Source organism: Pagrus major, chromosome 12, assembly GCF_040436345.1.
Source record: "Pagrus major chromosome 12, Pma_NU_1.0".
Taxonomy (NCBI): Eukaryota; Metazoa; Chordata; class Actinopteri; order Spariformes; family Sparidae; genus Pagrus; species Pagrus major.
In genome coordinates this window covers 15,834,412-15,858,127 of record NC_133226.1, presented here as the reverse complement: position 1 = coordinate 15,858,127, position 23,716 = coordinate 15,834,412, and the positions used below count along the sequence as shown (strand labels likewise).

Sequence of the window (23,716 nt, the reverse complement as noted above, 5' to 3'; positions counted from 1 at the left end):
GAGGCTGTAAACATGAGGCATATCACGGGCAGTAATAAACAACTGGTGTGCAACCAAAAACTGGCATTTAGAAAAAATTACTATAATCAAAGTGGAGCACTGTAAACTGCAAATTATGCTAAACCCAAACAGAAGCATTGCCTTTGATGAGGCTGCGTCAAAGGTATGCCGCTGCAGAGAATATTCCCTCAAGATCTCACCAGACCTGTTGAGGCTGCCGTCACATGGCTTGCTCTAAATTGATCACATTGAATTGATCCATATTCATGTACAACAGTCTATTAATACTGCTCTTCTGCAGCTCCTGGCTCTCTGCTGACAGCTTTAGAGCAGGGCCCAAGTCCTCGGCAAAGCAGTTTACAATGGGGGTAACAGTGAGTCTGTAATATATCATGTACAGTATGTCCTCTGAGATGCTAGTGGACAGCTGGCAAACAGAGACGTAAGAGATAACCCATGATGAGGTGTGTATAGCAGGATTTATTATGTAACAGGAAGTCCAACACAATGACAGTTAAAATCTTTCATTGCAAAACTCAGAGTGGATTAACCCACTATAACATGGTCGTTTGATAAAAAGCATTACCCTGTTACCATTGAACATTTAAGAGCTGCAATGATGAGTTGATCTAAAGAAAATTAGTTGCCACCTATTCTGATAATCGTTTGTTTTGGGAATTTTTCAAGCAAAAAATGTTAAACATTTGCTGCTTTTTCACATCCTCTAGCAAATTGGAATAAGCCACAAAAAGCACCGACAATCTTTTGTTTACCTAAGAAGAATCTCTGATCAGTGACTCTGGAGCTGCACTTTGGACCCGTCACCTCAGTGTCCTTTCACTGAACCCACTTATTCCATCTATGGAACTGTTGTTTATGTGTGTCTCATGGGTGTGATGGTTTTTTCATGTTGTCTGAGCCCTAACAGAGTGTAGTTTTCTGTCACTATGCGATAGGCAATAAAGTGTCTTGAATCTTGAATTTTCCTGTGAAAAAACATCCTGACAAAAGGTACCCAGAGCGAAACAAACTATATTCTACGATAGTGGATTTAACAAACAAACCAGCGGCAAGTGAAGCATTTTGAAAGTTAGGCACTGTGAGGAAAACAAATCATCTGTTTTATACGAAAAGGCTAGGTAACTTTTTGGTATTCATCTTCTCAGTAAGACCTCATGCAGCCCTGCACCTGTATCATCCTTAACTCTCATTCCTGGGGTTTAGAAATAGTGATTAACAGATTGAAACGTTGATATAAAATATCAAGCTTTCACATCTTGCTAAAACCCCCTGTTAATCCCTTGTATGTAACAGGGTGATCGCTGGCCTTTCCTCAGGCAACTGTGATGCTGCTGGGCCTGCATAGGGACAGAGTTAAGGCGAGGCACGCCCTGGATGGTTGGAAAATTGACAAGTCAACGTTTCATTGGAGGGCAAGTTTAGCCTTCCATTTATGTAATTTTCGAACATTTCAATGGCTAAATGCACCATCATCTCCATTACCTCATGGGTGGATAGAAATACCCTATCCTGACAATACATGTGTGCATTCAAATTAAACAGACAGTTCCAAAAGTGAGACAAAGCAAAGACTATTCAGTGCAGTAAAATATTTCATGCACTATTGAGTTTCACTGGTTTAAGCCGGGCCTGTCATGCATTCCCTTTCCCCTAAAAAAAATTGAAGCTGAAAGCTATTTATTGGAAGCGAAACCAAGGTTAAGTGCAGTCACATGTAAAATTTTAGTGCATTATTAAATTTATTAGGGTTGATGATTGAGGAAATTGGTATACCATACTTGCAGAATACACTTTATGTTCTGGTCTGGTATTCAACTAACAGGCTGTGGTGAATCTGAGCACACAGGTTCAGAGAAAACCACAGATCATGTGGAAATGTATCACCTCCGCCCTGCCTAACAGGAAGGGTGAAATGTTGACATGAAAACATGACATCAAAGGCTAACCCACGAGCATTATATGTCACATATAGTACATTGCAATTACATGGAAAGGGGGAAATGTGGAAGCAAAGCTGAGTCAAGCTTTGGACAGACGGGTGCATTGTTAGTGGTTGTTAACTGTCTGGAGTTTCTGTTGAACAAATTTGAAAAGATAGTGAAGGAAACTGGGGCTGAATAGAGGGATTTCATTTGGTGCTCATATTTTAAGTTTTGAACTGTAATGCGGAGGACAGACTTTTGAATATCTGCTCTTTTAAATTGGATTTTGTTGAAGAGGATTACAGAATCAGAGGCTGGAAGAGCATGTGTGAATGTGACTCATGAAACTAAGCAATTAAATGTTTCAATGCAGAAAAAAATATACACACATTTGTGTGCCTGGAAGTTCAGAGCAAACATACTTTTCTGATGACTATTTCATGAATAATAATGTCTTGCCATCCCACAGGCACGTTATTTTGAAGCTGTAAGTCATGCCGCCGTCACACATCCCCTCAGGAACGCAGCACCACCTGCTGCAGCCCATCACCTTGTTAGATGTACGAGACACACATCAAATCAGAGGGTCGGCCTTACAAAGCTGTCTCACCGTCACGCCTGGAGGGGAAGGGGCTCTTTAAAGAAGCCAGAAGAGGAGCCACAAAAGGGTGTGGGGAGAAACTAAATCACGTGTGAAAGTGATAAGGAGGAGGTGAACACCTGGAAAGCACGGCGGGCACAGCTCTACTATTTATACAACACACTTTCACAATCAAACTAACATACCTAAACACAAATACACACACGCACGCATGCAGAATATGCAAGTCTATAATAAGCCAGCGACCAATTGAAGACAGCTGTCTCCTACTTCAAGGTGACCTGATGTTGACGTGAGCCAAGAAGTTTAATTTTAGGGAAAATTACAAGGCCTCACCCAGTATATGGCCCGCACATTGAAACTGGACCTATTCAAACTCATTGCATTCATTATATGACAGGCACCCTGTTGTAACAGCCATTAGAAACACATTTAAAGGGGCAATATGTAAGAATTAAAAAATATCTATTGAAGTTAGCATGCTATGCAGCTAGACCTGACCTGTCCTGTTCAAAAGCTCCTGTGCTAGAAGTGTAAACAATAATACTCCCCTGGTCTCCGAGCTCCCAGTCCGAACTGCTAGCTGCACGGCTAACTGAGCTAACTAGCTTACAGCAGCTACAGTTAGCTGTTACTCTGGTGATATGCTGCTCCCTGTTTGTTTTGAGTGTGAATTTAACAGGTGGCCAATTCTTACATATTGCACCTTTAATGTTTACACACAAAAAAACACACATTTATCATTCTTTAACACAACACGGTGCAGCTACACTCACCGACAACGCCTAAAAAACAAAGTCCTGAAAGCAGCTGATGTACTCTTTGAGATGAGATCTTTCGTACTTTTGCAAGCTTTGTTTACCATTTCATTTTAGTCTACGCCTCGGAACTGGCAACGGTGACAAACACTTAAAACTATGGACGTAAATACTGCATGTTTTATGAGAAGATCTTAAAACAAATCCCTTGTGGAATCGACATCATTGAGGAGCTCTGATACAATATGTCATTTGTTCACAAGGGATTCATTCTGTATGAGATTTCACAGCCAACTGGGACATCTCAGTAAAGGTACATAAAAATGTTGACGCTGAAACTCGGATCACGCTCAAGTCACATTACACCCACATATCAGTAGCATTTCTTTTCCTAATATGGAGAGAACAAACATTACTCATAACTCAAGTCCCTGCTTGTTTTGCAATCTCTAATGATATCATGCATAGACATGAGCAGACACACCTTTCAGTGTTCCCAAACAGAGCAAAACTGTTGAGTCCTGCATACCCTTTTCTCTTTTTTTAATCAGCAGCACCCGCATCAACACTTCTCTGAGCTATTTTGGGCATAAATCTGCTTATTTTCGACCTTATCTTTCAAGTTTGTGCTGAATTGTGCTGAATATTTCAGCACTTTTACACCAAAAACAAGATTAGAACATAATCATTTCAGCACAGCACAAGTTATCTACGATCTCATACATTTTCATGTTCTAATAGTCTGATACATGGTTATTGAATTTACAGTAAACAGGATATTTTAAGGGATATTTGGGTTAAAATCTGGGGTAACTTCCTGGTTATTTTCTTTATAAATTAAAACTCCCCTCACAGTAGAAACGCTTACTTCATTGGGAATCAATCAAGGGTCAACAGAGTTGAATATAAGTGACATTAACTACCCTGACCTCTGTGCCCTTTCATGCATGTGTCTGACTAAAGCAGTGTGTCAAAGCATCTTAAGGCATCGGGAAGAAAATGTCTTTCAGTTTCAGTCGACATACTGTAGAGTGTATTATTTTCCTCTTCACAGTTTCAGACGTCATTCTAGTTTCACAACGCTTCAGGAGAAATGCCTGGTGACATCATTTTAGGACATGATTCACAGAGCGGAGTATGTTCTTACACTGTTACTGCACCTTACGCACTGTATTTATATGAATAAATACATAAAATGATCCACTTCTGTTGGACTACACCATCTTCAAAACTGTGTAACATTCATGATGGTTGGATTGGCAGCTGTCAGTGGAACAACTTGTTCCAACATGACTTTATGGGACACTTTTTTTTAAACACAGGCTGATTACACCCAATAGTTAACCTCTGAGCTCTTGAAACACGTGACACATTCTTACAGCCAATATATAAAAAATCTACAACTTTAATTGACCAAAGAGGAGAATATAAGTCCAGAACATTAAATATAGTTCAACATACGTCCTGCAGTGGCTTCAGCAGCAGCAGTCATGGCACAAAGTGATAAGTGCGCAGCAGGTCGTCCTCACTCATGTGTTAACTTGAACGTACAGTAGCGTCTGTTTTTCTCTCGCGCGGAAACTGAACTTTAATTTGCTTGCCACATTGGGTGTGACACATAAAGCACATGTCTGACTTTATTACTGCACTTTTCTAATGGGACTTCTTGCCCACTTGTTGCTGCGTAAAAGCCAAGGCAGTGAAACAAACCTGTAGCTCTGCCGGGAGAAGTATGACAAATGGTTTATAAAGACTACATATTTCAGTGTTGCTTTAATTCAACAGCAGAAAAATGATAACGGTAACACGAGCTGTAACGCCTCCTGTCTAGTTGTTAGAAAGATTTTGTCAGATGTAGTGTACAAGTGCTCACCTTGCCTTGTGAAGCCGGGTCTGGTGCTCAGGGGGAGAGAGAGAGAGAGAGAGAGAGAGAGAGAAGCGTGGCTTTAGTCCGTCTGCTCTCAGTTTCGGAGTGAACTGGACTGAGCGGAACTCAAACTTCCGCATATAAGCTAGCCCCATCTGGCTGCCGGTAGGAGGGCTCACAGCAGCGTGTGTGTATGAGCTGTGAGCTTGTTGAGTGGAGCCAGCATGGCTGCAGGCATGGGCTTGCCACACACTGGGAACGCACAGGTGAGTTCTGGTAAAGCTAATAGCCAGACGTGTTGTTCAGCTAACTGCAGCTGCGGCTAATGCTAACGTCAAATCAAAAAATCAAAAGTCAAGCTAACCCTCTTGAGGCGAACGATAATAATAAAGCCTTGCAAAAAGGACCAATTCAGTAACCTTACCAAACAGAAAGTTGGCAAACCCTCCCAGGTGTTCACAGATATGCCTTTGCTGTAGTTATCTAGTCTGACTCACCGTTGTTTTGAGATTTCACACTTACATCAGTAGCTAAACCTTACACAGGAGTCAGTAGGCTAACTAAGCTAACTCTAACGGTTTTTCTAAATGTTGTTAAATATACTTTTTTATATACTTTATAAAAAGCCAGGGTCATATTTAAGTCACTTTCCGTAAAGAAATACGCATCCAGCTGAAACATAAATATTTTCATATTCATAGCTATTTCAAACAGAACATTTATTTCAAAGATGGCAGCCGGAAGTATGATCTTCTAGATTTTTGTGAGAAATACAGTATATACTCTCTTTAGTAGATGTTATTTTAACTTACCAGGTAAACTACCTCAGTAGTCTTATACAGTATTTAAATGTTATTGAATTTACAGTTAATAGGACCTCCCAACTGGAGCAGTTTTATCAAACCCAAGCTTAATTTATCTCATCATCCTTTGAAGATCTCACACTTGCATTTTCTGGTTAAGTTAGCTCAATGTTAACTTGCATATGAGTGCAAAGAGAAATATAAGTTCCCTACTACAGGTGAGCATATTAAAACTCATTCAAATTTGATGAATTAATTAACCTTTTGGTGATTAATCTTTTTGTCCAAATTAGTTGATTCTTTTTGAACGGTACAATCAGTATTGTTTGCCTAAGATCAAATATATTCAACTTGAAAAGTCAGCACACTGTAAGATCAATTTATTGACACATAAGTTCACAAGTGACGTTTCAAGCTTCACTTGTGCCAATACATTTCACGTAAATGGGAGTTGCAGTGTGCAGACTTTATTCAAGTTGAATACATTTTAATCATCTATTAGTCCACCATCTGCCTAAACAGTTTTTGGATGTGCGCGACTGTTATGTATTACCCAAAGCCATCTTCATTCGTGGTGTTTGTCTGTGTTACTTAGTTAACAGCTGAGCTGAATGTACCTCTATCACTACGTAGCTATGTAAACTCTTAAATAGACGTCTTTCATAAATTCTAGCCTCTCGGGAACAAAATCACATACTTGCGCCACCTGTTCAATTAAACCTTCCTGCATGATTTATTCTGAGGTCTCTCTTAAACATCTATTTTTAATCTTAAAAAGATCTCACAAAATGTTTCATTTTACTCCTTGTTACCTATCTACCTTTGATTGGATTAAGTTTGCGTCAAAATCAAGTAGTTGAAGAAAGGTTTGCATTGGTATTTTTCGAGTCAAAGAATGTTCTTTTGTTCAAATAAGGAAGCAAATTGTCAGTGGTTAGAGGAATGTATGAGGTAGATATATTTGCACAATGTTCTGAAAGAAATATTTAAACATGTGACAGGGCATCAGCTTTCATTCTTGCATCAGTGAACAATGGTGTCATTCTTTCCACTAAATGCCTCCTGTATACAAGACAGACAAGTCACATGGACCTTACTTAGTCTTGAATTTTACCGAACATAGGTCGTAAACAGAGTGTGAAAGACAGTAATGATAATAACATGGCAGGTTCAACCAGATTTTAGTGGAATGGTGTTGGTATGCTCTCTAGTGGTCAGAAAAGAAAGTACATGCTTTACAGCTTATGCAGGTACTGTGGATGTAAAACCACTATGCAATTCATGGCCTGGGGGTAGGGAGGGTTTAGTTAATCCTTCCCTTCCCTACAAGGTGGGCCGGTTCATACCTACAAATTTGTCACTCATCTTTGTGTCATCTAGCCCAGGGCTGAGGTTTTTCATAGAGCCAATTCAAGGCAATGAATGTAAAAACTGAGACTGAAAAGGGTGAGCTCTGTCTATCAAGAAGTCAGTGTTAATAGTCAGTGATGATAGTGATTTAACTGTGTCTACACTCCTGGCTTTAACCTGTTTTTTTTACTGATCTCTCAATTTGTTGCTGTATCTTCACTGAACACTGAAGATTAAATCAAAATTTAATACAATTTGCTGTGAATATTTGTGGTCCCCTGACCTTTCTTCAAGCACCACATCAGGCCATACAGAAAAATTGGATGTTGTAATTATTGAGCAAGTTTATGCTACCCAGAGGATTCACGATAGTCATTAAATCAATGAGTTGATCAACAGAAAATTAATCAACAGCTAGAATAATTGTTGTAGTCCTTACTTAAAGCAATTTAGCAATGTCATTCCCTGGTTCCAGTTATTTAAATGTGAGAATTTGATCACCTTGTACAATGTATATTTTTTTTGCCATTTTCTGAAACGATTAAATAAATAAAACAATTCGATTAAGATAATACAGTAGCAGAATACAGTAGTTGAAAATGAAGTTAATAGTTGCAGCCCTATTTCTAATGTTTCAATAGGTTATTCATTTTGTGTCTGGTTTGCAACTGAAAGTGAAACGGAGCAGGATAGGCAGGAAATTAAGAGGTTTGGCAGCAATAAAGCAACATCCTTATGAATTTCGGTCTGTCTGTCAGATGATACTGTACGTCTGGACATTTTCCTGTGTGCAAAGCGATAGTATGCAGACTTACAAAAGCTTTTTAGTCCCTCAGTTTCAAACAGGATATTCATGTGTGTACTAAAGTTTTACACTGTGATATTTTATTGAATAATCATAAATTGATTTGATTTACATCCTGAAAGGCGTTGCCTATTCTACAAATTACCATTTACTGTTGTTTTCTTTGCACTGCATAGGTCTGCTGGGCTTTCTTTCAGTAAATTCAGTAAATATATGGTTCAGTATATAACCATATATTGACATGGCACATGTGTGCCATGTCAATATATGGTTTTATACTAATGGGAAGCCCAGCAGCAAAATCCCCCTGTGCAATGCTATTGAACCACTGAAGTGTACCAGTACTTTATGTAAGGCTGCAGTACATACCTTTATATCATCTTTACATAACTGGATAAGCGAACCGCTCAGGAAATCCTTGAATTAAAGTTCAAAGACCGTTCAAAAGGGTGTTTTATGGGTGTTTGAATCTGACGGAAGAACACACTTTAAGTGTCACTCAAGATAAATGTTCTCAGCTCGTGAGGCATCTGTGCCCCGTGATAAGGAAAAATGAAAAAGGATGCATAATGTAGTGCAGCAATCCCCCTGCTGATAAAATTGCACATTCAACAGATCCATATTATTAATGGACTTTGGTCACCCTGGTGGCTCAGATGGTCATAGCACATGTATTGTGTGACCTGGTTTTAAATCCAGGGTGGGACATCTGTTAAATGTCATCCCCCTCTCTTTCTCCCCATGCTCTATCTCTATTTACTGTAGCTGCTCTACTGTATGAACATGCTGGCAAACAATTAGAAAATAAATGGGATATGGTTGGTTGAAAATAAAAAAGATTAGAGGAAAGAAAATCCACCTCCATCTGCTTCTGAACAGCACAATATATAACCTATTATATATGTTTTGAAGGCTCACATATGATATATAATTTTTGTAATACTTCTGGAAGGCCATGATGATAATGCAGGTGCTGTAATGCATATCTAAAGCATCATGCAGACTCCATTATAATTTTATGATAAGATGTTATGCATAACTGTACATAATGCCTTATATCAAGGTTTATTATGTGCAAGTTGTTGATCATAATACTTCATAACACCACTGTCAGAGGAAACTGATTTCATAGCTATGGCAAGTTATAAAGACACATTACTCTGAAACGGTAAAATAGAATTACTATCTTTGATGCTGAAGTGAAATAAATCACATTATGTTCCATGACGTGGTAAGATTATAAACACTATGGCAAATTATTTGCAAGCTCTAAAAAGATTGTGCACAAAAATGTGTTGAACCAAATAAAAATTTTATTTCCCAAAACAAATAAACACATGATTATGAATAACTGTTCTAGTAAAAGAAAAAAATAATAAAAATAGCCCCAACAAATTGTTCGTCTCTTGTCTGCTGCTGTGCTAATACTGTTTCTGAGAACATGCAGTATTGCTCCTGTTTATCAAATTATAGTTCATAGTTAGATTTTCATAATGATCATAACAGATGATGGTATATGCACCTCAGAGTGTCAAATGTCTTTATGACTTGCGATCAAACACATAAAATGTTTCCAAAGTAGCTGCAATGAATGAAAGTCTTGGGTTGTAATGCATTATTACTAAAGTGCCTGAACTCATGATACAGCGCATAATGTCAGCAACATACAAAACCTGATAAACACTGATATTCAGTGTCATACATACATCATACTGAGTTCTGCAATGTCTCATTAATGCATTGTGGACATAATGATCACGCTAATAGCATCATAAGCATTTAAATGAAACTATAACCAAATGTTCTCAATGGTCATTCAAATGAGCAAGGCTGGTAGATAACCTGAATTACGAAGTAAACAAATGATCAGCTTCTTCGCAAAATACACAAGAAACAATAAAAAAAAAGACAATCTTTGCTGTCTTTACTACAAGTTGATCATAACTATGGTAGCTTTTTAATTTATTGTTCTCGGTATGCAGTTCATTCTTGGCTTTTCTGACAAAAGTGCATGATAATTTGAACCCTTTTTCCTTTTAAGATCCATTCGTAAGACTTTTCTTTGTGTGACAGTGTTGATAATACTTGCCTTTAACAAAAACAAAGGTAGCATTAATATGTTACATATGTGTCAGGATTGCTGACGAAAAACAGCTGTGTGTATAATTGCACAAAAACCTCTAAACAAACGTACTTGGTTGCACTGTGTGGCGAAACAGTTAGAATAAAAGTTTAAGCAAAAAAAAACCTTTTTCACACTGCTGTGACACTTTAACTCATAGCCACATAATATAAATAAACATATTTAACATTTAGCTTCCTGGTGTTGGGGAGAGATATCTTTGCACAGACTCATGTAGTCGAGGGGTAAGTCCAGAGGCTGTACATCGAGCAACAGCTCTCTCTGTGTGCTTTGTTGTTCCTCACAATAGCCATGGTCCAGAAGGCCTCTAGTTGAGTTGGTTCTGATAATGGCTTGGGATTGTACACTTACAATATTATTATCTAGAGAGTCTGGCTGGGTGAGGACCTGCGACTCCTTCTCATCTATTTCCTTCTTGACTTGCTGTTCCTCTCTCTGTTCAAGTTGACCCTCTTTCTCTGGGTCATCTTCCTGTTTCTTCTCTTTATTCCAGCATTCAGGATTCTCATCCCTTCTCCACCCCCAGACTGAAGGGATTACTGTGTTACAAGACTCAGGCGACAGGTTGTGGTCACATCTGTTCAGTGAACCTCGCCCTGGGGTGGGACTCTAGGACAGAATTTAAAAAATACAAAAGTAATGCACGTGACTTTTTTTCAGAATACATTATTGTGATGACATGTATATAACATATAAAGATGAGCACCTACCTTACCTCTTCCTGGCTTTGGCTTCCCTGTTCGTTGGTCTGCTTAGCCAGTGAGTTGTATTCTTTGTCCCTCAGAGCTCCAAGTGAATAGCTGGACCTCAGACAGTGGCCGATAGGGTCCAGTTCCACATCACTCCACAGCTGCTACAAGGCATATGCATATTGATATATGTAAATCAAGGTAAGAATTTCCTAGTGTGACTCTGTTTGATAACTTGCATTTGTCTTGCAATGGTGGTACGACTCAAATTATCAATGTTAATGACTGATCTCTTTATGTTAATAATTCTAATTCTTTATTGTTTCCAAGGTATGGACTCCTTGAGCAAACCAAGCAGTAAATATCCATTGAAGGTAAGGAGAATAATATTTATTCCACATTTGAACCTCTGCCATTGCTGTAAAGTTGTCAGAGGTATTGATACTTAGATACTTTAGTGATACTGTGTGTGTGTGTGTGTGTGTGTGTGCGTGTGTGTGTGTGTGTGTGTTTAAAGCAATACGAAATCCACGTTCGATAGTATCTAAAGTACCAAAGCTATAAAAATATAACATCTACAATCAGACTAAAACAGAAAACCACTTAAAGAACACAATGCTTCCCCTAAACTAAGTGCCAAAGTCAAACTCACCGTGTCCGTTGTAGACATGGAGGAAACTCTCTGAAACTTGGTTTTGGAGACTGATGACTGTCTGCTCAGCATCGAGTCCCTGAAGGAGGACTCGCTGTGTGACACTGATATGCAGTCCCTCCTGGGGGCCTGGGATAGGAAGTGTAGACAGGGAACTCTTTCTGCCAAGGTGTCCCTGTTGATAAATAATAACCTCTCAGCACAAGCTCTTTGTTCTTTTTGAGCTTAGATTACTGATTAGTCAGATGACTGCGCTCACCTGTATTTGGAGTGAATGATGGCATAGATAAAAGGGTTGTAGATGGCTGAGGCCTTGGCTATAACAGCAGGGACCGCTTTGGAATAGGGATTGAGGATGCTTCCATATCTGAAAAGTGTAACACGTTTTTTAAAGAGTAGAACTGTACAGTACAATACTGGTACTGTAATACCAACAGACTGTATAGCATTTCATCATGCCCTCTATATTGATGTTCTACAAGAGGTGGAATGTGGATGACGGTTAATGGCTGAAATGATTTTCATGATACAAGCAAGCATCCTGTATGTTTTATGTTTAATACCAGCATCTACCAGGCTGCCTGTACACAATAAATGCAGGTAGACTATCAAAACAAATGATTGCATCATAAAAAGTCCTTGTCATACTGTATATTTACCCAGCCCAGGCGATGAGGGTGACGCATGCATAGGGCGACCAGGAAAGCACAAACACTATGATGACCACAAAGGCAATCTTGGCCAGTTTCCATTCAGTCTTGATGGACTGCTGCTGGATCAAGGTCGACTTCCTCACCTGAGACCCCAGCTTCTCTACATCTCTGTTAGGGCATAGGGAAGGAATAAAGGAAACATTATCTATTATTTATTTTTTTGATTAATCGATTAATCTAGCTAATAATTTTTGGATTAATCTAACTATTATTTTTTTATTACTCAATTTATATAACAACAAATTTACCCAAAATAACATTTTAAAACTTGCAACTCCCCTCCAGTTAGTTGGAACTAAAGAACCCTCTTGGCTCAGAGGTGAAATGTCTTCAAGAAAATGAAAAACACCCAGTTGCCTACGACGCAGCAATTAGATTTACTACGACCTGGATGACTGAGAACCTTCATCATCTTTTGTTCAGTTTTGCCACAGTATTGCATCATAAAAAACATCTTGTACTGTCTCTTCAATTAACATCCAGAGCGCTGTTACTAGGTCAGGCTCTTTGTGTTGAAATAGCATGTCAGACAGACCTCCTTACATTAGCTCTGTTAGAGGCTAATTGTTATCTTTTATAAACGCTGCACCCAAATGCAGACACAGTGAGACACATACGGAACTCCAGATGATATATAGCAAGGCAAAGCAGACAACATAACAAACAGGGCAAGCATATTATTTTTTTGTTTTCTCCACTTGTTGCTACTCCAAGGCAGGATGAAGAGGATTGGAACACCCTTAATGAAGGGCTCATTCAAGGCTAAAAAAACACAAAGATTCTTATTTTTAGGTAATTGAACACTAATGAAAACATAATCATAAATATTATACTCCATTTCTGCCAATAGATCCCCCTAAATCTTACATACTGGTCCTTTAAGTCAATAGGTAAAGTTGCCTTAAAGGCAAATACTGAGGGAAATTCCATAGTAACTTGGTTGTGACCTTTAAAATTGACCCCTGAAATGGGAAACAGCTTCAGACATAGCACATAAAGGGCTACCTGTGGACAGGCAAGAAATGGCATGATCAGAAAAAAAACAGACAAAATATACATCTAGTTCTTTGTACACACATGTACAAAGAACTAGAACAAGGAAGAACTAGAACAAGGAAAAACTTGAGGGAGATGAGAGTGAAGCATAAGCTACTATTACAATATATAATATGCTTGCAATTACAGTTTACAAATTGCACTGTAGTAATTTCATTTACCTGCTTGCATGGCGGATTGCCAGGAACATGCACAGATAACAGTAGGATATAATGCCCAGAGGGATGAAGAACACAAAGCAGCATAACATCAAAGTATAACTTTTATTGGCAGGAGTAGATGTCACGTAGTCCCATGTGCATGAGGTCATCAGGCCCTCTGGTATGTAAGAACCTTGAGAGAAAAAATGACAAAGACCGATAAAAGGAAAGTGTAGGGTTTAAAATAATTTTTTTTAGAAGAGTAAAGTAGGTGAGAGTCACTCACTCCACCCCAAAAGTGGTGCAAGGCTCCAGGCTAGTGAGTACAGCCAGACCAGGATGATAATGAGATAAGTGCGTCTCTTGGAGGTCCACCCTATGGCCTGCAAAGGCTTGGTGATGACGATGTAGCGGTCTATAGAGATGGCCAGAAGGTTTATCATGGAAGTGATTCCAAATAGAGCTCCACAGAAGGCATACATTTTGCAGCCTGTGGTGAAAAAGAATGAAGAAAGCATTTCATTAATAGGTTTAAGATTATGAAATGCATGTGTAAAGTAATATGACTGATCAGGACTCCAAATTGCAATTTTTCATTGCAATTTATCAAATATTTCATTTTTTAAAATATTTTGTTTAACCAATGGTCATCCCTACAATGTCAAAGGTATTTGATAAAAAAATACTGTGTTATTTGCTTTGGTCGCCCAGTCCTGGCATTTATGAAGTGCTTTTGAGGAGATTCAATATATGTTATGTATCACGATATATCCTAAAAATATTGCAGTATTATTTTAAGGCCATAGCGCCTCTATTTTTCATATAGCCAAGGTTTTGTGTAGGTTCGGTTTCAGTGTCAGGGGGGTTCTTAGGTAAAAAAGAAAACATTTAAGTGCTATCATCTTATTCCCCACAGTTTAACATAGAATTATCATGACTAAACATCTTAACAGCAGCCACAGATTATGCAGAAGTCTAAGAAACTAAGAAACTCAATATTGCATAGGAGAAACTAATTTTTATGCATTAAATTTTAATGCCATAAAACAGAGCCCATAAACATAAATGCTTACTATATTTCATACATACTGCATATTGTATAATTAAACATGAAGAAAAATACCTGTTTCACCAAAAATCCACCCCTTGTAAAGGGAGTTTACAAAGAAGATGGGTGACTGTGTGATTGCCATTAGGAAGTCACTGACTGCCAGGTTCATGATGAAAAAGTTGGGGGCAGTCCTTAGCTTCTTGTCACTGAAACACATAATGATTGAAAAAGTCTCAAATCCAAAGTGCTCAGTATCCCACAAAACAGTATGTTGTTGACACTCACATGATTATACAAACTATCTTTCCACGAATTGACTAGCATAAGCAACCAAAACAGTTGAGGATCTAAAATACAAACATGGCCTTTCAACATAATCACAATCTATTTGTTGTGCTGAGATAAATATGCTTTTTATGCTCACACACTTTGTTGTTAGGTTATTCTACTTTGTGACTTAACCACTGTATGTTAAAGGTGCAATATGTAAGAATTTTTCTTTTTTAAAAATCCAAAAATTAAGTACAATTTTCAACTAAATGTGAAGAAATAACTAATAATAGGTGTTGCAGATATATCTACTGAAGTAAGTATGCTAACCAGCTATCCCCAGCCCTGAAAACCTCAAAGTTCTTTTGCTAGCTATTTAAACAACAACACTCCCCCCGGAAATCCAACTAGCTGCATGGCTAACTGTGCTAATAAGCCAACAGTAGCTACAGTCATGGATGTATAAACAGAAGACAGCAGCTAACAATTAACTCTGTTGATATGCTGCCCCTATTTGTTGGGACTCTGAACTCAACAGGTGGCCAATTATTACATATTGCACCTTTTTAAAATATTAAGAATATATTTACTCAATTCTGGTGGTAAAATAAAATCCAGAGAAAGGTTTCATTACCATGAGAAACTTACTGTTTTCAAAGGTTGTTATTTATATTATTTCTTAAATGACCCCAGACAGGTGTACAGACATATAAAGATTCATACCCTGGCCAATGCAATATCCTTCCAGTCTAATACCTCTCATATCCACATCCTTCTTGACTTAAGTCCCCCTCCCTTACCGTAACAGGCAGGGGAGTTGAAATCAATAATAATGGCACATCTAAACACGCAGTCAATGATTCTGTCATTTTATTGCTATTACTTCATTAAGGCCAGTTCTGTTCAAAGATTCATCAAAGATGAAAGATCACAGCTCTCAGCAGGGGAATCACAAGATCAAAAGTAAACACACTTATTTTTTCTTGTAAACGTGTTCAATACCAGTGGACTGTATAGGTGAAGTCTCTTGTTGACTCATTATGGCAAAGACACAATTTTCATGCCGCCTTAACAGCTGTATTGGAGAGGAGTCAGTGGAAGCGGACACTTCATCAATAGAGGTCAGAAAAACAATTATGAATGACCTCTAAATTGAGATGCATTGTCAGGAAGACAAATGGGAAACATCATGAGCCACATGCAAAGAGGATATCCAAAAAAATCAAAAGTATTGACATTATATTCAATCACTGATGCTAACACAAGCTTCTGTACCTACTGATAGGGTGCAAAGCAGCACAGGGATTTCTATAGTCTGTCAAAACATTTGGATGTCTCCAGTAAATGAACAATAAAAGAACAACACAGCACCTCTATTGATTGGAGTCAAGCCGGTGAAGAAGTTCAAGAAGAAAGTTGAATTGCACTACAACATTACATTAGAGGGCAATTAAAAAATGTTCAAGGGTTGTCACTTGGGCTAAACGATTTTCCAAAAAAAAGAAAGAAAAGAAAAATCGCATTTTTATTGCGATTAATTTCACAGATGTTGTGATTGCGATATGAGTCACAATTTAGTGGGAACCTTAACCATATTTCTTATAAGTCTATTGGTAATAAATAGACAATTTACAAAAGTGTTCTGTTTTATTTTTAAGGTAAAAGTCACCAAGTGAAGTCATTTTCCGTGGCTTTTTAAAGGGAGGCTGCAGCACCTCCTAAAACCAGATATTATAAAAAACACCAACTGATAAGAAATAGCTTAAACTGTGTTTAAGGAGTTAAAACTATAGTGTTGTCTTACTGGTTAAGAAGAGGATTTGGTAGTTTTTTTATACCTATATTATCATTTGTATTAGTCCATTATTAGAGTCCTTGCGATGCTGACTCCATCACACAAATATTCATGTGTTCATTTTATCAGTCGGGGAACCCACATTTTTCAATTGGCACAGTCTTCCCTCGAATCTTCCCAAAATCAGTTCGCTTCTGCGTTGTCCAGAATAGAAACTGAACAGACAGGACATGTATCTCAGAAAAATCCACTCCTCCTGTGAAATATGCTTACTCTGCATCTGCCAGCTGTAACAAGCATTTCTTTGGACAAACTGAAAATGCTACACAGTTGTGCTTCATGAAAACCTTATTAAACATTAGCTAAGTTTGTTAACAATAATGAGCTTGAAACTCGCAGTCCATGCGGGGCCCACAGCAGATGCTGAAAGTGCTTTAGCTCAGACTGTCAGTGGCCACAGATGGTCATGTTGTAATGTACAGTATTGGTGTGCACCTGATAACTGTCTGTTAGCATACCGTGGCTCAATGCGCACATATACACCTCAGACTGCCTTTTGGCAACAGTGTGTAAATCCTAGATAAAGACTTCATGCGCTGAAACAAGCCCCCAGTGCTGGGCAGTGTGGAGGGCTATCAGAATGTGGAGATTTTCTCTATTTGGTGAACTACTGAAATCTGAAGATGACCTAAATTTAGTTCTGACTTAGGTAAATGCTTATAGCAGCCTTTGTTGACTTTCATCTGTGAAGTGTCAGTGAGCATTTTGCGCTCTCATTTATTACATCATACTTATTTACTGTGAAATAAAAGGTATACTGAGTAGAGACACAGATGTGAGATTGAAACAACAATATTATTTGCTCAAGTTTGTCCTCTTTTGCTTTTGCGCACTGACTGTAAAAAGAAATATTTGCAAACATTGCCCAGACAGATAGGTTGGAGTGTATTTGTGTGTCTACATGCAGGTGAGTGGGTGTGTACTGAACAAGTGTGACTAGAGTAGAAATCGAGTGATGCAACATTTGAGATAGCTGTGTATCACTGGAGGTTAGTCCTTAATGCAAAAAACATGTCAGGCTTAGGATTTTATCTAACACTTAGCTCTTTACTGCATTCAGTGGACTACTGCATACCCAGGAGTATACCACTCAGGTATGGTATATACCAAGGAGTATACAATATTGTGTACTGTGTGTAACATACAGACCAGTGTATACACTTTGTTGACTCTAGAGTCAGTTTTGTAATGCAGGTTTACAGTTTAATTGATATAATGGGATGATCTTCTCTTACCTGAAGATAATATACAGTCAGTGTTTATACAAATGATACATGTGTTTCTTTATCCAATCATTTATATAAACAAACCCTCGATGTACATGCCTAAAATATTTAGCTACAATTCACTCCGAATATGTGAAGTGCCTAAAGTTTCAATGGCTGTCATCTGTGCCGAACAATTTTGAATTAGAGTTGCAATGATTAGTCGATTAATCAATAAATACACTGAAAGAAAACTATTTTGTTAATCGTTTCAGTAATTTTTCATGCAAAAATGTCAAAGTTTTAATAATTCCAACTTCTTAAATATAAGGATTGGCCTCAGTCTTTGGACCGTTGGTTGGACAAAAGAAACAAGTTGAAGACGTCACTTTGGGGTCTTTTTGCAATTTTTTGACATTTTGTAGACCAAATGATAAATCAATTAATCGTGAAAATAATTGCCAGATTAATTGATAAAGAATCAATCTCAGGTGTTTCTTGCAGCCTTTGATCTAAAGTGCAGCCCTATTTTGAATTCACTCCGTCACCTCAACATGAATACCAAAGTGGTGCTCCTAGCAATGTCACATAATAAGTCAGGCACAACATCAACACAAGCAGCAAGAGTCACGCAGCTCTGTTCATCAGCTTTTAACACCCGAATATGAAAGTCAGTGAATGCCATCTCAAGTGTTGTTTGGCTGGAAAATACTGTAATGAGTTAGGGAAGATACTTAACAGAGTACAGACTCATTTTTCTATACTCTATTTGAGAATCTTCAGACATCAGTGTATAAAATAATGGGGCAAATACTAGTTGATTGGATGACCCTGAGCTTCAGCACTGTTATTTAAGCTTCATGTGCTTTTGATGGGGGCAGTGTTGACTGTGTTTAAATAAATAAATAGCTTACTGTGTTATTGAATTTATGCATTGATTTATCCAGTACAGATAGAAAATCAATGAGCTGCTTCCTGATATTGAATGCCTGCAGGCTGCTGTGAAGACCTCTCTGCCTGTGCTTGTGATATCTGCGCTTCCTAATGCAATAACACACTCTTTCCCCCGACCAGCGCCTGAAATTTCTGCAAAACCCGAACACTGCAGAGTTTATTGTGCAGGGTTGAATGTTTAGCACACGAACTGCTTATAGCAAGAAAATGAAACTTCTTGGAGAAAGATTGTTGATTGTTGAGTCTCAGCTCCAGATCATCAAATACTGATGCTTTGGGTCGGCAGCTTGGGCTGGGCGGCAACACAAAGCGTTGGTATTTGAAGACCTGGGAATGAACTTCATAAACAGTTTTCTCTCTCCACGAAGTTGCAGTTTGTTGCATTAAATTGTTAAATTGAGTTGGTTTTGTTCATCTCTGAGGTCACGTGTGAACTCTGAGTTTCTAGCGTTCACACGTGACCTTAAACAACTCTGTAAGGACACACCCACACAGGGTTTAAAGCCTGCAACTCCCCTCTGGTTAGTTAGAACTGAAGAAGCCTCTTGGATGAGAGGTGAAACGTCTTCAAGGATTGTCCAGTTGCCTACAGTATAGCGCTTAGTATTACCATGACCTGGATGACTGAGAACCTTTATCATCAATTAGATATGCTGTATTATAGAGTCGGTTTAAACTGAATCCAGTCAGATATCTCAAAACTGCCATTTTATATTATGATATGCAGCAGTGGAGAGAAACTAAGTACATATACTCAAGTACTATACTTCACTATTTACCAAGCATTTTCTGCTGCTTCATACTTGTACTCCACTACATTTCAGTCAGCTGAACAACCCCCTCCCCTATGGTGGCTGCTAAAAACACAAAAAACGTGAAAGGCCCTCTTTACAGCCAGTGTTTGGTTTGGTTGTTCTGGGTTGTTCTTACTTTCAGGTGAATATTCACTGATTAAAACATAAATATGAATGTCATATGACATTTCTGCTCCTGAATCCTACACACTGGACGTTTTTAAGAAGAAGACTCCTGCCACCTCTGATAATATGCCATCAAAGGGACCGTGTGATGTGTGATGTCGTCTAATTAACAGAACAGTCCTCAGGCAAACAGCTTCTGTGAACTCTCTTGTTTTGGAGTTTGAACAGAACTTGAACAGTAGAGCAATGTGCTCCCACAGTCCAATAATACCCTTCTCCGTGACTTTCCAAATGTGTTAAGGCTAACTAAAGTGTGTCAGTTGATTTAATCTGCAGTCTTGTTGAGGATTGGAACATGCTGTCCTCCCATTAGGTCAGTCAGACACTAATATTTAGACGTCTTGTCACAGTAACAAAGAACTTCACTGAAACCAAAAAAAAAATTCTACTTACTTTAATAAAAAAGGCTGCAATGATGCCTTGAGGGCAGAATTTCAAATTGTTCTCAGGTTAACAAGGAGTTTTAGGTAAACTTTCTATTCACAGTTGTTTGGCCACAGAAAGGTTAATAATTTACAGCTGACTAAATAATGCAGCTCTGAAACTGAGGAATTGAAGAGCATATTCTTCAGCATCACCCCTTTACTTACCAGAAAAAGGCATACATGACCAAGGCGTTTCCAGTAACACCAACTGTTCCAATCACCAAGACAAAGAAGGCAACGATGTAGTGAGCGTGGGCCTGGACATCCACCTGCCGATAGAATCCATGTTCCACGTCCATTTCTGTGACAACAACCACATACGCACACAGATGTCACATCTACCAGTATCTGATCTTTGTGTGCAGTAATAGTCACTTGCATACAGACCCAGACTCTCTCTGTGTGACCCACTAAACTCTGCAGCATTATGTAAGAGTGTTTATCATGATCAGCAAGTAAATGTCTGGGGGCACAAATATAAAAATTAGATGTGGCGACATATTAGTGATGTTTGATTTGCAAGAAATGGATCTCAATGTCACAGTCTGTCTGTTGGTAGGCTGGCTGTCGGACACTGGTCCAGACTGAAATATCTTAATCACTATAGCTATCGATTTAATTTCTTTCAAATTTTGCAGAGACAGTGATGGTCTGTAGAGGATAAATCTTTAGTGATCCCGTGACTTTTCCTCTGGTGCCACCATGAGGTTTGTGGTTTTGAATCAAATGTCTTGAGAGGAATTGGGAAAATTTCCATGATATTTGGTCCACGCTCTCACACTCTTCTAAGGATGAGTTGATATAATTTTAGTGAATCTTTCCTACAGGGTCCTCAAGATTTCAATTTGTCCAATACTTCAGTTTATGACAAAATATCAGCAAAATTAATGATGTTCCTATTAGTCTCAGCTGTACTTTGTTTAGTGCTACTTAGCAAATGTTAGCATTCTAACACTCTAAACTAATATGGTGAACATGATAAACATTATACCTGCTAAACATCATCCCACTTGGAACATTAGCCTACCTGATGAAGGTTGGATGACCGAAACATGGTATTTAATAAAGCTGATAAATAGCTCACCAGGTAAAGTACATGCCTCATGCAGGCTGCTGAGGTTGAGGCTCGGGGTTTGAATCCACCCTGTAGCTTTTGCAGCATGGAGTAAAATTTGGCAGTCACAAAAACTTTAGTTCTTTAGATGTCTGTGACTGAACTGAAAAGATGTCTAAAATCACATTTTTACTTGAACTTGAACTTTGAAACCTTGTAAGGATGTCATTTGGACAACAATAATTATCATTGAAAAGATGTCTAAAAAGACGTCACAAAAACTTCCATTATGGCTCCACTGGACGTCCTTTCGATGTTGAATTGACGTCTTTTGGATATGTTTTTGCTAAGTGGGATTATGTTGTCTTTGTGAGCATGTTCCCTGCACACAGTGTGCGGTGACAGTGTATGCACCTCATGCATACACACCAGGTGCACATTTCTAGAGGGATCAGAGGGTGACATAGTGTGGGTGGGTGGAGATGAGAAACAAGGTAATAGATTTAGATTATGCCTCAATGATTTTTATGTAGGATGTTAGCCAGTGTCATGGGTTGTGTGATTTATTTACACCCTCCACAGCTATGTGTAAAATACAGTGCTATAAACTAAATCACAGATTATCTTTTTCTGATGTTTAATAATGATGACCGACATATCACAGTTGATGATGTTCTATAAATTCAGGTGATGCATTGATGATATCACTGCTGCAAATGGCCATAGCTGAGTGTGATGACAGCTGTTATTGGAGAAGCTTGCCAAAGAAGCACAATAGGTGAAATTGTACATTATTTTCAGGAGTTGTGGAGCAGGCAGAAGTATAGACATGCAAAGAGATGATTATGGGTGTCTACATCCATCCATGACTAACCATGGGGGCAGGAGTGAGGCTTGTGCACAAATGGCCAATCACAAGGAATTAAAATGAAAAGAATGCGTATTTCTGTCTTTTTTTGAACAAAGTGTGTACAGTTTAGTTTTGGTTGTTCTATGCATCTGTCCCCCGATTTCTCTTTTTTCTTTATGTGAAGTACATGACACAAGCTTTTCAGTTTTTCAAGCCTTCTATTTAATCTCAAATGAGAGGAAAAATCACACTGTTAGCATTTCCTTTGCAAGGTGTTCAGTTAGGAATGGTATGGGACAAGTATTCTCTCTCCAAAGCCTGACACATGGAAATAAAACTCACCAATGTTCCAAGAGCACTAAGAGAGCGGTGACACGGACATAGACTTGTGGTCAAGGAGATCTTCACGCAGAATTATTGAACTGGTTTCATTTTTTATGAGGTCTTAGGGTTAGGGTTGAGCAAGAATATGATTTTCAGAGCCAACAAAGGACACTGGAGATTTTTTACAAACCCATCTAATAAAGCAACATAACATTTAACAATTGATAAAAGTATGTAATTGTCAAAATTGACAAATATTGCCCAATGATTGCTGTACTGTAAATGACTGTAAATATTTATCAAACAGGTGATTAAGTCATGGTATTTTTTAATGAAAATGGCTGTATGGACTTCCTTTTCCCTGCTGTAGCAGTGGTTATAAGAGGATTTCTGTGTTCTGTTAATGTGATGGAATCAAGAGTGCACATTGAGTCACATAATATTAACAGCATTTAACAGCCTATGTAATCCCACTTCCTGTCTGCCTCTGATCTGCATTATAGAAAGGGGGCCAGGCATAAAACAATGCTCTTTGCCACTTCCATTTCAGAAGATGCTGTAAAACATCTCTCGTGTGTTGCATTAATAACTTGTTTGAGAACAAGGACATGTTAAAAACTGTGTCCGCTGTTGACTCGCAGTGCCCAATCAAAAATTAAGCTGGATGATGGTATTGTAGTTAATCTACCAGAGCAGAAGTGAATCTGAGTCATAACACATGTACATGAGGAATATGTTAGCATGTTGCTATGGCTGAAATGTTGTACATTTTTTAGTGTGTTTGCATAAAACATTATTATATACACACAGCACCTAACATTTAATTAAACTAAATTCTCGAAATTAATAGTGCAGCATTTCTTATGTTGTAAAAACTAAATACATAAGCATAGACATCTATATTACTGTACAAAGGATGAAGTACACATGGGAATGCAGCGTGTCAGGTCCACACATGGAGCTCTTGCTGTGCTCACTGAAGCCTTGTGCGTCAGAGGAACCCTCAATCACCCCTTACTTCCCCTCATTAGGCAGGACAGTATTGTTTCATATGAAAGCTTAAACACTGCGTTCACACTGAAGGTGAATTGCACTCTTTATTGTCGTTAATGAACATTTCATGACTGCGATAGGAGCTTCTAATGTTTTCATGTTCATTCAGAAATCGCTAATTCGAAGTTTGTGTTCATGGAAAGCAAATGGATCGTTGACGATGAATAAGCTTGGG

At 38.3% G+C, this 23,716-nt stretch overlaps 2 protein-coding genes across 4 annotated transcripts in view; both read right to left on the bottom strand.

Moving 5' to 3' along the window:
• The window catches only part of pdlim5b (PDZ and LIM domain 5b), a 41,917-nt gene extending 36,309 nt beyond the window's left edge, over window positions 1-5,608 (bottom strand). The window contains exon 1 of one of the 3 annotated variants that reach the window (XM_073478673.1): window positions 5,176-5,608. The gene's annotated coding sequence lies outside the window, so the exon portion shown is untranslated. Of the gene's footprint in view, window positions 1-4,763; window positions 4,801-5,175 lie in introns of those variants that run through there. The other 2 variants (XM_073478675.1, XM_073478674.1) reach the window with 2 other exon arrangements.
• Window positions 5,609-10,976: 5,368 nt separating this feature from the next.
• Window positions 10,977-20,559, bottom strand: opn4xa (opsin 4xa). The gene is made up of 8 exons (XM_073478163.1): window positions 20,426-20,559; window positions 14,644-14,777; window positions 13,807-14,010; window positions 13,542-13,713; window positions 12,271-12,432; window positions 11,871-11,978; window positions 11,612-11,786; window positions 10,977-11,123 (listed from the first exon to the last, which is right to left on the bottom strand). The coding sequence occupies exons 1-8, from the start codon at window positions 20,557-20,559 to the stop codon at window positions 10,977-10,979; spliced, it is 1,236 nt and encodes a 411-aa protein (XP_073334264.1).
• Window positions 20,560-23,716: the final 3,157 nt, after the last annotated feature.

Excerpts from the sequence above, each read along its gene's own strand:
- opn4xa (XM_073478163.1), bottom strand. The coding sequence starts at position 20,559 with ATGGACGTGGAACATGGATTCTATCGGCAGGTGGATGTCCAGGCCCAC. Across the intron at positions 14,778-20,425 it reads GTCATGTATGCCTTTTTCTG|TGACAAGAAGCTAAGGACTG; the intron begins GTAAGTAAAGGG and ends TATGTGTTTCAG. Across the intron at positions 11,979-12,270 it reads ACCCTCATCGCCTGGGCTGG|ATATGGAAGCATCCTCAATC; the intron begins GTAAATATACAG and ends TACACTTTTCAG.